The 14,328-nt window shown below is 42.4% G+C and overlaps 1 protein-coding gene across 1 annotated transcript; it reads right to left on the reverse strand.

Annotated features, from left to right (window-relative positions):
• Positions 1–2,439: 2,439 nt before the first annotated feature.
• LOC123481266 (spidroin-1-like) lies at positions 2,440–13,944 on the reverse strand. The gene is made up of 15 exons (XM_045221017.1): positions 13,787–13,944; positions 11,826–11,870; positions 11,229–11,312; positions 11,093–11,131; positions 10,333–10,401; positions 10,055–10,135; positions 9,926–9,958; positions 9,559–9,600; positions 9,251–9,301; positions 8,772–8,822; positions 8,228–8,287; positions 4,491–5,297; positions 3,226–3,276; positions 2,607–2,692; positions 2,440–2,469 (listed from the first exon to the last, which is right to left on the reverse strand). The coding sequence occupies exons 1-15, from the start codon at positions 13,851–13,853 to the stop codon at positions 2,440–2,442; spliced, it is 1,596 nt and encodes a 531-aa protein (XP_045076952.1). The 5' UTR covers positions 13,854–13,944.
• Between the last annotated feature and the right edge of the window lie 384 nt (positions 13,945–14,328).

Here is a 14,328-nt window from a genome sequence, read left to right on the forward strand (position 1 = left end):
CGCTATAGAGGGTAGTGCGTACGGCCCAGTACATAATGGCCCAGTACATAACTGGGGCCGAGCTCCCTGCCATCCAGGACCTCTATACCAGGTGGTGTGAGAAGAAGGCCATAAAAATAGTCAAAGACTCCAGCCACCCAAGTCATAGACTATTCTCTCTGCTACTGCACGGCAAGCGGTACCGATGCACCAAGTCTGGAATCAACAGGACCCTGAACAGCTTCTACCCCAAAGCCATAAAACTGCTAATTAGTTAGTTAAATAGTTAACCTAAAGCTACCCGGACTATCTGCATTGACCCTTTTTGCACCAACTCTTTTGACTCATCAAAAAGTATTCACCTCCCTTGGCATTTTTCCTATTTTGTTACCTTACAACCTGGAATTAAAATTGATTTTTGGGGGGTTTGTATCATTTGATTTACACAACACACCTACCACTTTGAAGATGCAAAATATGTTTTTATTGTGAAACAAACAAGAAATAAGACAAAAAAACAGAACTTGAGCGTGCATAACTATTCACCCCCCCAAAGTCAATACTTTGTAGAGCCACCTTTTGCAGCAATTACAGCTGCAAGTCTCTTGGGGTATGTCTCTATAAGCTTGGCACATCTAGCCACTGGGATTTTTGCCCATTCTTTAAGGCAAAACTGCTCCAGCTCCTTCAAGTTGGATGGGTTCCGCTGGTGTACAGCAATCTTTAAGTCATACCACAGATTCTCAATTGGATTGAGGTCTGGGCTTTGACTAGGCCATTCCAAGACATTTAAATGTTTCCCCTTAAACCACTCAAGTGTTGCTTTGGCAGTATGCTTAGGGTCATTGTCCTGCTGGAAGGTGAACCTCCGTCCCAGTCTCAAATCTCTGGAAGACTGAAACAGGTTTCCCTCAAGAATTTCCCTGTATTTAGCGCCATACATCATGCCTTCAATTCTGACCAGTTTCCCAGTCTCTGCCGATGAAAAACATCCCCACAGCATGATGCTGCCACCACCATGCTTCACTGTGGGGATGGTGTTCTCAGGGTGATGAGAGGTGTTGGGTTTGTGCCAGACATAGCGTTTTCTTTGATGGCCAAAAAGCTCAATTTTAGTCTCATCTGACCAGAGTACCTTCTTCCATATGTTTAGGGAGTCTCCCAAATGCATTTAGGCGAACACCAAACATGTTTGCTTATTTTTTTCTTTAAGCAATGGCTTTTTTCTGGACACTCTGTGGAGTGTACGGTTTAAAGTGGTCCTATGGACAGATACTCCAATCTCCGCTGTGGAGCTTTGTAGCTCCTTCAGGGTTATCTTTGGTCTCTTTGTTGCCTCTCTGATTAATGCCCTCCTTGCCTGGTCCGTGAGTTTTGGTGGGCGGCCCTCTCTTGGCAGGATTGTAGTGGTGCCATATTCTTTCAATTTTTTAATAATGGATTTAATGGTGCTCCGTGGGATGTTCAAAGTTTCGGGTATTTTTTTATAACCCAACCCTGATCTGCACTTATCCACAACTTTGTCCCTGAACTGTTTGGAGAGCTCCTTGGTCTTCATGGTGCTGCTTGCTTGGTGGTGCCCCTTGCTTAGTGGTGTTGCAGACTCTGGGGCTTTTCAGAACAGGTGTATATATACTGCGATCATGTGACAGATCATGTGACACTTAGATTGCACACAGGTGGACTTTATTTAACTAATTATGTGACTTCTGAAGGTAATTGGTTGCACCAGATCTTATTTAGGGGCTTCATAGCAAAGGGGGTGAATACATATGCACGCATCACTTTTCCGTTATTTATTTTTTTGAATTTTTAGAAACTTTTTTTCCAATTCACTTCACCAATGTGGACTATTTTGTGTATGTCCATTACATGAAATAAAAAAATAAAAAAAATTCAATTACAGGTTGTAATGCAACAAAATAGGGAAAACGCCAAGGGGGATGAATACTTTTGCAAGGCACTGTATGCTGCGGTTACCGTTTATTATCTATTCTGTCGCCTAGTCTCCTCGTACACCTGCACATCAACTCGGTACTGATACCCCGTGTATGTAGCCAAGTTATCGTTACTCATTGTGTATTTAATCCTTGTGTTATTATTTTTCTATTAGTTCTCTATTTTATCTCTCTCTGCATTGTTGGGAAGGGCCTGTAAGTAAGTATTTAATTGTTAGTCTACACCTCTGGTTTACGAAGCATGCGACAAATACAATTTTGATTTGATTTGAACACTAGCTGGTTGTGTTCAGGAGCATATCAACAATATTATTTTAAAGATAGAGTACCATACAGCATGCAACACAGACATGCATGCATAATATGCTACAAACTTTGGCATTACCACACAACATGCACCAGAAAGCTCAACCTCAACTTTGAGATAGAAAGACAAACAGTGAAGACGGACGTAGATACAGACGAGGTAGCAAAGGTTTACCATTGCCTTTGGCTCCCTGACCTATGGGAACTCCAGCTCCTGGACCATATCCTGGAGACCATAACAACTGTTACTCAACACTGGTTACTCAACAATGGTTAGCTCTGTAGATCTTATCAATGACCATTGACTTCTGTCACAAGTCATGAATGATACAGCGATAGAGAAACAGAGATAGAGACTCTGACATTCAGTAATTGTAGCAGAGGTCCACCATTGGGTTTAGCACCACTGGGTTTAGCACCATTAGGAACACCAGCAACTGGACCATATCCTGAAGACCACAACACCTGTTAGTAAGCACTACATACCGTTTAAAGAATACATGTCTGAACACTGCATAGCACTGCATCAAATACCACAAGAGCAACGATAAAACTATTTAAATAGGGAAGTTAGGCATCCAGTCAAAATGTCCAGTGACAATGTACTTAAAAATCCCTAACATATCATAGCAGTCCACCAGCTGATATCCACACACTAGATGGTGATATCTGTCAGAAGGGCAATATCATCCAGAAATACCAGCATCATGCAATACTGTACGCAGCAGACAGACAGAGTAACAACAGACAGAGAAGCAGAGGTTTATCATTGGGTTTAGATTTAGCACCCTGACCATTGGGCACTCCACACCCTGGACTACTTCCTAGAGAACATAATACTGGCTATTCAACACAGCCTAAAACGGGATATTCAGTAGCTATCTGATTCTAATATATTTACTGTAACGTCATATCTTTCTTCTCTTAGGGTTTAAACTTTTGACAGAGACAGACACACAGAAATAGAGTAGCAACGGTTTACCATTGGGTTTAGCACCCTGTCCATTGGGCACTCCAGCTCCTGCACCATATCCTGGAGACCACAACAATGGCTCATTAGGTTAAAAATATATATATAAACAGACCAAACACGTAACATAAAAGCTAACATATTGACACGTGGTTGAATCTGTACGTAGGTCATGGGCATGCTGTCTCAGTGACACTTGTACTAAAACTAATATGAACAATACATATACTTCAGGATCCCAATATGACACAGCATATTGAACACACCAGCATGCAACAAGCAGTGTTCACTATTAAACTGTGACACTCACTCTAAACGAAAGCTAAACTGAGGATGTAGCAGAGACTCTATATTTAGACTGTCAGAGTCAGGGGGGATGAATTCGGATTAGCGTGTAAGTCAGAGTTTTGAATGAGCCAAGCCATCCTCTGTGGCGCAACATTGATACATAGTACAGACACCAGGGCACAGACACAGACAGGATGACACACACTGAGCTACAGACGGGACGACAGGCAAGCACACAATTGCCTTTAGCAACCTGTTCAATAGGTTGCTCTGCTCCACCATCACTATTCCCTAAACAACCAATAGAGGTACAGTATATACACATTTTACCACGCCCTCACATAGCTTCACTCCACACATCAACATGTTCAGCTAAGAAGTCAAGTAAATGTTAATTGAACGTTACTTAAAGTTTGTCACAACTGAATGAAATGGTTTTCCAATCTGGATATATTAAAGTTGATATTAAAATCAAGAACGACTAATTCTGATAAATCAAGGCTATTAATGTAAATGATAATTAAATTGAGGCCTAAGTGAAGTGTACACGCTCAAATCATCATATATCAAAATTTTTAAAGACATTGGATGACAAAGACACTGGAGAGACAACATAGATAACATGTTAAGAATAACACTTGAAAAAAACATCATATCAAATTCATTAGCAACCTCAGACAGATGAAATGCACGTACTAAAGAGAGGTTTCTATGAACACCCGGAGTTAGTCACTGATTGAGATACATTTTAAGATTTAAAACATTGTAATTAGATGAAGAGCAACATTTGGAGGGAAACCAAGACAAACAACAGAAAGATGATATCCATCCCAGTTGTCAACTAATAATGGGATGACTGAAGACAAACAACAGCAGGTGAAGAGGAGTCTCTAGTGAGCCGCAGACTGAGACATCACTTTTACATCAAATAAAAAAGTAATGAGATGAACACAGTAAGAAATGCAGAGATAAATAAATAAACACTTTACCCTTGTTTGCAGATTGGATAGACTTTCTGTCCAGTACCGGGGGACCAAGACTTTTCGTTTCAGGAGCCAGAGGACCCACACTTTTAGTAGATTGTCCTCCTATAGGGCCAAGACCTTTGGACCCTGTCCAGTCTGGCACCCCAGCAGAAGGGCCTTTTGCACCTTGTCCAGCAGGGACATAGCCTTTAGATGCCTGCCGTTCTAGTGCAACAGGGCCGAAATGTTTGGCTCCCTGTCCATCCGGTATCGTAGGTCCATAGTTTTTGCCTCCCTGTGCTACAGGACCAAGACTTTTGCCCTCTTTCCCAACAGGCACCTGAGGTCGTAGGCTTTTAGCCCCCTGTGACTCTGGGACCACAGAACCAACACCTTTGGAACCCTGTGGCTGCTTAGCTACCGGGCCTTGACCTTTACCCCCCTTCCCATCTGCCACTGCAGCAGGACCAAGACTTTTGGGCTCTTTTCTAATGGGTATCTGAGGTCCTAGGCTTTTAGCCCCCTGTGTATGGGATGCCACCGAACCAGAACTTTTGATCCCTTTGTCATTTGGGGCTGCCGGTCCAAAACCTTTGGCCCCCTGTGGCTGCTGAGCTACGGGACCAGAACTCTTGGCCTCCTTTCCCAGTGGAGCTGCAGGTCCATAGCCTTTGGCTCCCTGTGCTTGAAGAACAGAACAAGGGCTTTTGGGCCCCTTCACATGTGGCACTGCAGCAGGTCCTTGGCTTTTTGCTCCTGTTAAATCCTGTGCCACTAGACCTTCACCCTTATTACCCTTTCCAGCATCTCCCAAACCTCCCGCAGAGGCACCTGGCAGAAAAAAGCGTGTCACCATGTACTATTGAATTCTTTGGGACTTGGAGAATACTTAAATCGTATGCATATCCCATTGGCACACTAGTGGCTGAGGGCAGAAGACTTTCGCAAGAATTAACTATTGGCATATACAGATGTTTTTTGTTTTATTTTACTGCAAAAACTGAGACAAGCCTTAAAGGTATAATTTAGGATTTTGGCACAAAGCACTTTATCTACTTCCCCAGAGTCAGATGAACTTGTGGATACCATTTTTATGTCTCTTTGTCCAGTATGAAGAAAGTTAGAGGTAGTTTTGCGAGCCAATGCTAACTAGACTGGAAGTCTTCGAGATCAGCTAGATTGCATCCGTCATACCTCTAAATTCCTTCATACTGGACGCAGAGACATACATTTTTTATCCACGAGTTAATCTGACTCTGATGAAGTAGAGATTGCCCTTTTATATTGTTGTTGATATTAAAGAAAAATAAAGATCCATTGGATTGCAGGTCGTATAGGCCAATTATGTTGCTTATTGTAGACATAAAACTAATCTCTAAAGTACTGGCTCTACAACTACAGTTTCTGGTTCTATGACTACAAATATCTGCACCCAGCCACAAGGTATAGCCACGGGGGTTGCTTTAAGACAGACCATTGTACTTGAACACACTTTAAACACCAACTTAAACAGTAGTACAATTCGTCCAAATGACACTTCATGGGCCTTTTTCTCCAGGTCACTCAGCACTAAATACCAAACAACCATCCTCTGACAGACTACATATACAGTGCCTTTGGAAAGTATTCAGACCCCTTGACTTTTTCCACATTTTGTTACGTTACAGCCTCATTCTAAAATTGATTTACTAAAAAAAATTCCTCAATCTACACACAATACCCCATAATGACAAAGCAAAAAAAGTTATTTTAGATTTTTTGGCAAATGTATAAAAAATAAAAAACAGAAATAGCTTATTTACATAAGTATTCAGACCCTTTGACTCAAAATTGAGATCAGGTGTATCCTGTTTCCATTGATCATCCTTGAGATATTTCTGCAACTTTATTGGAGTCCACCTGTGGTAAATTCAATTGATTTGACATGATTTGGAAAGGCACACACCTGTCTATATAAGGTCCCACAGATGACAGTGCATGTCAGAGCAAAAACCAAGCCATGAGGTCGAAGGAATTGTCTGTAGAGTTCCAAGACAGGATTGTGTCGAGGCACAGACCTGGGGAAGGGTACCAATAAATGTTTGCAGCATTGAAGGTCCCCAAGAACACAGTGGCCTTCATCATTCTTAAATGGAAGAAGTATGGAATCACCAAGACTCTTCCTAGAGCTGAGGTGACCAAGAACCCGATGGTCAATCTGATAGAACTCAATTCATCTGTGGAGATGGGAGAACCTTCCAGAAGGACAACCATCTCTAAAGCACTCCACTAATCAGGCCTTTATGGTAGAGTTGTCAGACGGAAGCCACTCCTCAGTAAAAGGCACATGACAGCCCGCTTGGAGTTTGCCAAAAGGAACCTAAAGACTCTCAGACCATGAGAAACAAGATTTTCTGGTCTGATGAAACCAAGATTGAACTCTTTGGCCTGAATGCCAAGCATCACGTCTGGAAGAAACCTGGCACCATCCCTACAGTGAAGCATGGTGGTGGCAGCATAATGCTGTGGGGATGTTTTTCAGCGGCAGGGACTGGGAGACTAGTCAGGATCGAGGGAAATATGAACGGAGCAAAGTCAGAGAGATCCTTGATGAAAACCTGCTCCAGAGCGCTCAGGACCGCAGACTGGGGCAAGGGTTCACCTTCCAACAGGACAATGACCCTAAGCACACAGCCAAGACAACACAGGAGTGGCTTGGGGACAAGTCTCTGAATGTCCTTGAGTGGCCCAGCCAGAGCCCGGACTTGAACCCGATCTAACATCTCTGGAGAGACCTGAAAATAGCTGTGCAGCGACGCTCCCCATCCAACCTGACAGAGCTTGAGAGGATCTGCAGAGAAGAATGGGAGAAGCTCCCCAAATATAGGTAGGCCAAGCTTGTAGCGTCATACCCAAGAAGAATCAAGGCTGTAATCGCTGCCAAAGGTGCTTCATCAAAGTACTGAGTAAAGGGTCTGAATACTAATGTATTTGTACAATTTCCATTTCCTACCTGTTTTTGCTTTGTCATTATGGAGTATTGTGTGTAGATTGATGAGGGGAAAAAACAATTCAATCAATGTTAGAATAAGGCTGTAACGTAACAAAATATGGAAAAAGTAAAGGGGTTTGAATACTTTCCGAATGCACTGTAGGACTGCGTGACAGGAAACAGACACACAACACTGACAAGATGAGGGACGATCGTCCGAGATTAATGATGGGCCTGGGTTAACGGGCACATCATCAGCCGTATTAAGACACAAACTAAGACAAACAACAACAGACGACAACAAAAGCCACAAGGGCAACAACAGACGCAAAATACACTAACATGAAAACATACTCTCTGAGGACATCCACTGACATAAAAACACGCCCACATGGAGGTCACACACTTAACAAAGCATTGCCATCAAGAACTCAAGAACTTCAATGGCACACACCAAGACCAGTCTCCGTGTGACATTCATGGACGAAGACACACAACAGTCAACATCAGTGGGTGACAAATCCACCTGATGGACAGTGAGAAAAACAAAAATACAGAAGACACAGACACCACTGACTTGACGGACAACCAGAGTTCATTTACCGATACATTTACACAAGAATCTTAGTGAGATTTCCACAAAACAAGCATTGACGCTGAAACCACTTAATAAGCATAGAGCACCAGATCAGTGAAGAAGGAAAGGGCCACCAGGTGTACTTATGAAACTTTAAGTTATTGGCTAATTATTATAAAGAGATGACAGGAAAACAAGGAAAGAGGGGTTTACCCAGTTTGGAGGGTTTAGCACCGTGTCCAGTGGGAACTCCTCCAGCTCCTGCACCATACCCTGGAGACCACAACAGTGGTTATTCAACACATTCACCCAAAAACCAACCAATAGAGACTGGACTCTGAACCCCAAAATGAATCTAGAATTCTATATGACAATGTGATTTGAAATATCATATTGAAAATAGAATACTTTGATCATCGTTAAGAGTCTCCCATCACTTTCTAGTGATTGGTCAAGAAGACCCACGACAAACACATGCTGTTAGAAAAACCCAAATCCCTATACAAAGTTAGGAACAAAACCCACAACCACCACATGCTGACAGGGGCTGTGATCCACACATGTCAATAGATATTGGCATGCTGTCTCAATAACGCATTCAAACAAAACTATGACTGAAAGTTATACTTCCACGATATGTAGACAGCATGTGAATTTACATAATCAATATCATAATGTGTCATGTACATCCACCTTTATATAAACTGGGACAAAGACACACATAGACAGACAAACACACAGGGTAGCAGATGTTTACCATTGGGTTTAGCACCCTGTCCATTGGGCACTCCAGCTCCTGCACCATAAGCTGATGACCACAATAGTGATTACTCCACACTGGTGACTATAGGACAGACTCATGCAGATACGATGCTCTGATCCATGAACATAACCATACACAGACACACACACACTTACATACTTCACTACTAACACAATTCCAATCATAACACAAAACAAGATATATGTCTGCCCATTTGAAAGAATCTGGCAGCCGAACAATAAAGACAACCATTGATGGTAAGTAGATAGACACCTGTTAATGCACTGAGCAAACAACATGCATTTGCACCATGTCTGACTGACATCAGTGAAAGGCATAAATATTGATTACACAGAACAATTGGAAACGGCAACACAAAGAGCAGACACAAAGGCACAAACTGAAAAACGCAGGTAAAGACAAACAAACATGAATGCGAACACGGACGGACACAGCAGGATTGGAAAGTTTACCCGGTTTTGGCGCCTTAGATCCCTGCCCGTTGGGATACCCAGCTCCAGCACCTAATGGTTGCAAAGGGGCACTGTCAATTGGAATGATCAAACTCCACATGCAGGGTATGGGGTACAGAGGCTTTGCAGCAATCAACCACTTTGTACAGATGTAGGACCTTAATTTGAGCCAGTTTGCTACAGCAGGAAGATTATCCTGCAGCAACAGGAAATGTGAATTATTATGTGGATTAGAATGAATCATTAAGAGTAAATTGATTGAGTATTGGCCTATAGATAGTTCAGGCCAGCAGGGATTGGCTGCTCACCTGGTCGTGGATAGCCTCTGGCTCCAGCTCCAGCCCCGTAACCTAGCAACAAGACAAGTAGCAAGGTCAAAGGACATGCAACACACAGACAACCCTTTAAATCATGACAGTGTCATCTAATCACATAACCACAAACAGAAAGCTTAAATCACCACCGCTGGAGTTTTTATTATCTTATTCCAAGGTCACATTCTGATTTATTAGATGAGAACCAATCTGCACTCACAGACAATGACACAAGTTCAACTTAACTATGATTAAATCTAACAAACAGAGACACAGAGGAGACAGACTTGAGGAGCTTAAATATTGTGTGCTCTATCCAAACAAATACCAGTTAAGTCCAGGTAACAGAACAAACACGTACCTGGCTGTGTGCCATAGCCATTACCACCGTATCCTGACAAACACAGACAAACAGACAGATGATGCTTACTCAGCTTTGTTAGTACAAACTTTGGAATGAAACATCTCTTGTCCTGAATGTCTCACTCACCTCCACCTGGTTTCCCACCCTGTGAGCCCAGTCCGGCTCCCATCCCCATTCCTTGGCCCATTCCTGCTCCCAGACCAGCACCTACAATCAGACAAATGGGAAGTAGACATTTATTAAAATAAATGAATGAATATTCAATCAACAAGGAAAACTGCTGCAAGAGTTTGAAATGTTTGTCATAACCATTGTGGATTTCATGTAAACCTAAGTTACTAAGGCATTTCCTCTTAACAAGCCTTGTTCAGAGTGTGTTTGTTAAGTAAAGTAGTAGGCATTACCATAGCCTCCCTGGCCCGTATTACCATATCCTCCTCTACCCCCGGCCCCCCCTGGGCCTCTGTATCCCCCTTTGGGAAAGACAGTGGAGACATGTCACATATTGATACACACAAATAACACATTAAACAGAGTAGATATACACAAGCTGAATCGGAATACTCAAACAGAGAATACTTACACTGAGTATACAAAACATTAAGAACACCTGCTCTTTCCATGACATAGACTGACCAGGTGAATCCAGGTGAAAGCTATGACCACATATTGATGTCACTTGTTAAATTAACTTCAATCAGTGTAGATGAAGGGGCGGAGACAGGTTAAATAATTATTTTTAAGCATTGAGACAATTGAGACATGGATTGTGTATGTGTGCCATTCAGAGGGTGAATGGGCAAAACAAAAGATTTAAGTGCCTTTGAACGGGGTATGGTAGTAGGTGCCAGGCGCACCGGTTTGTGTCAAGTACTGCAATGCTGCTGGGTTTTTTCACGCTCAACAGTTTCCCGTGTGTATCAAGAATGGTCCACCACCCAAAGGACATCCAGTCAACTTGACAAAACTGTGGGAAGCATTGGAGTCAACATGGGCCAGCATCCCTGTGGAACGCTTTCGACACCTTGTAGAGTCCATGCCCCGACAAATTGAGTCTGTTCTGAGGGCAAAAGGGGGGTGCAACTCAATATTCGGAAGGTGTTCCTAATGTTTGGTACAGTATACTCAGTGTATGTGGTTTAGCTCTATCTTTGAGAAACTCACCTCCTCCAAGCTGCTGAGCCCCCCCTGGATAACGACCACCTGGGATTCATTAGAAAGACAGGTCATGATGGGACATAAATTATTAATTATGATTGGCAGCACACAAAATATAAATATGTAAATCAATCAATATTACCCCCAGCTCCTCCGGTCTTAGCGGGCTTGGCTCCGTTGGCTCCGTAGCCTCCACGGCCTCCCTGTATCCCAAGAGCACCAGCCCCTGGAAGACCACAACAAGAGACCACAGGGAGATATGAGACATCAGTGATCAGTGAGCACCATAGCGGAGCATGTCTCTCTATGGTAGGAAAAAACTCTAAACATTGTATCATATGAGTCTATATTAAATCATTAATAATGAGGATGAGCATTGCAAGACAGAATCTAAGTCAGATTTCTCATGGACGATTGCACCACTTTCAGTTTTTAATTAATGCCAGAACAAAGTCACAGACAACTTAATCTGAAGCTATATTTAGTTGAGCAAATTAGTTTGATGATGATGATGACAGGACCATGCTCAAGGCGGATCAATTGAGTGCAGTCCTGAGATAAGACAGAATCTGTTAGGGGGTCAGATATGTTGGTGGAAGTTCCACTGACCTCCAGCTTTTACACCTCTCATCCCTGCACCTTGACCCGTAGAGAGAAAGAGAGGAGAGAGAGAGAGAGAGAGAGAGAGAGAGAGAGGTGGGGGTGGGGGAGACAGACAAAGACTAATAATTGCACTTACCCCTGGGTAGCATTCTCCCCATACCGCCACTTTGAGGTTTCACTCCTAAGAGAGACAAAAAACAGAATTGCAAATCAATCTATGAAGTATGCTATGCTGTGGTTTGGACAGAGATGAAGGCCTTCATCGTTTCCTGTTGGCCAGTGCCAGTGTTCCACCGTCCGTAACGTAAGCATTTGAAACTTTACAGCTGATTAAATATTAAATGATGTCATCGGATGATGAGTAGTGTACATCTCACTCCCATCCCATGCAAAGTCAAGTCCAGCTGGGCAGCTTGAGGGGAGAGAAACAGACGTCTCCATTGATAGAGTGGAGAGACAGACAAAAAGGAGGGACTGTGTGCAGGTTGTAAAGGCTCCTCTCACAACAGGTTGTCAAATTTGGACTGCCACTGCCACCTCACCTTCCCATGCTTTGATTCAAAGCAATCGGACGATATGAAACTACAGATGCTTAGCGGGGTCACCAGACCTGGAGCAGGTCCATTTCACTGAGATCCAGGCAGCAAGGACCACGTAGGCCCAATTTTTTCCCTGATCTGACACGGTCATTGGAAATTTGACACATAAATGTCAGTTGGCCGGTTTTGCAGAGAAGATATCTGAGCATGATATCCAAGTTGATTCCTGATAGTTTAGCAACATGTCTACAGCTATCTGTCACTCAGCTGTACAGGTGTAGGATCTTAGTTGGATCCCCCTGTTGCAGGAAAAATGTCTTGCAATGCAGGAAATGTGAAACTTGTAGTGTATTTGAGGTTTGTCATTTCCTCTTTGAAATTTCAGACTTGATTTTCCCTTAAGAAGAATTGATCAACCCCTACAAAAATGTCAATTAATTATAATCCACATAATATTTCACATTTCCTGTTGTTGCAGGATTATTTTCCTGCTGTAGCAAACTGACTCAAATAAAGATCCAACATCTGTATGTTGACAGGCCTTCCAGACCTCTCAGATAAAGTCACCAGAAACATGAAATGCATGTTGTCAGGGTTTAAAACAAAGTAGGTACTCTGAATTGTTCAAATGTTCCATACAATTTTAAATTGCTTTCATTTTATCCCCAACTATTCAATAAAAGCAATTATGCTGGCAATTATTCTCTGTGAATCTGAGCCTAACATGTGTCAAAGGAATTTCACAACTAGGGAATTAATGTTAAATTAAACATATCTTATAATTCAAATGTAAATTCAATTTAATTTGGACAATTCAAATTGGCAAGTTTTTTTATGGAATGCCACTGCATATGCTATAAGTTGTGCCTAATAGGTAACTAAATATGGACCACAATGCAACACATCCAACAACAACAAAAATAGGTCACGTTTTATATATGAATATAATATGAATATTATACATGCATAACCATTTAAGTAATGAAACTACAATTGTTAAATATTCATATTTTTTTAATCTAAGCTGAGAAACAAGCAAATCCATAATTTACAGAACAATACAATATTTTCGGAAACTACTATATACTAATAAATAATGAACATTTAAACATTTAAGTCCAATTTACACTGCTCTGCACTAAGCAAGCACCAGTGAAGATGTGAGGTGGTCACAAGCAGTCCTGTGCTGACACCTACTGTACAGTGTTTCACAACACAATGTAACGTACGTGAATGCTATTATAACAATGTTCTACAAAGACAGTCTTGAAAATACTCCAACATTAATTCTTACAATTAATTAAAACTAAAATGTCTGATGTGCCAACTCTACAATTTGAGAAATGGCATGTCTTAATCTCTCTTTCTATCCTTCCCAATCCTCACACAAATGTGGGCCTTACTTCTTGTCTCTCTCTTCTCTCACCTGTGATCTACATCCTACATTCTACATTCTCACTTTCTCTCATATTCTGTCATATTCCCTCACATCCCTCTTCCACATTCCTCTCATCTCTCTTCCATCATCCACACGGATAGTCTTAGTTATGTCTCTTACCTCCTTGTAGGGTGTGCTGTGCCAGCCATAGGACCAGCGAGGTCTGAAGGAGTGCTTTTACCAGCATGGTGGAGGAGACCTGGTCCGGGAGAGAGAAAAAAAACAGGCAGACAGACAGACAAGGAGAGAGAGAGAAACTGGCCGGCTGGACAGGGGCACAGCACAAGTAGCCAGTTCCAGTGTTTGCCCAAGGCTTAAATACGATTCTAGTTCTGATACCAGCCCTGCCCTCTACCCTGCAATTGGCCGTTGCTGCACCCAAGCACCTGCCCCATTTCCTCCCTCTCTCTCTGGACAAGGCCAGGCAGTCAGGCCCACCTCTGCCCATCCACATCAGGCTGCTGATCAGCTGGAGGGCTGCCAGCCAGTATATTAACATTGCAATGTGACGTGTGTGTGAGGAGCAGGATAAGACAGTGCTTCAAAGAGGTGATTAGGGTTTAGTTCAGGGATCATCAACTAGATTCAGCCGTGGACCAATTTCTTCTTGAGCGGATGGTCGGGGGGCTGGAACATAATTACAAATAATTTGTAGACTGCAA

Source organism: Coregonus clupeaformis, chromosome 7 (genome assembly GCF_020615455.1).
Source record: "Coregonus clupeaformis isolate EN_2021a chromosome 7, ASM2061545v1, whole genome shotgun sequence".
Lineage (NCBI taxonomy): Eukaryota > Metazoa > Chordata > Actinopteri > Salmoniformes > Salmonidae > Coregonus > Coregonus clupeaformis.

Bases quoted from the DNA above. Each gene is read 5' to 3' on its own strand.
- LOC123481266 (XM_045221017.1), bottom strand. From the start codon at position 13,853: ATGCTGGTAAAAGCACTCCTTCAGACCTCGCTGGTCCTATGGCTGGCA. The intron at 10,402-11,092 runs GTGAGTTTCTCA...TCTTTCCCAAAG, and splicing joins GGCTCAGCAGCTTGGAGGAG to GGGGATACAGAGGCCCAGGG. The intron at 8,288-8,771 runs GTAAACATCTGC...TGTGGTCTCCAG, and splicing joins ACAGGGTGCTAAACCCAATG to GGTATGGTGCAGGAGCTGGA.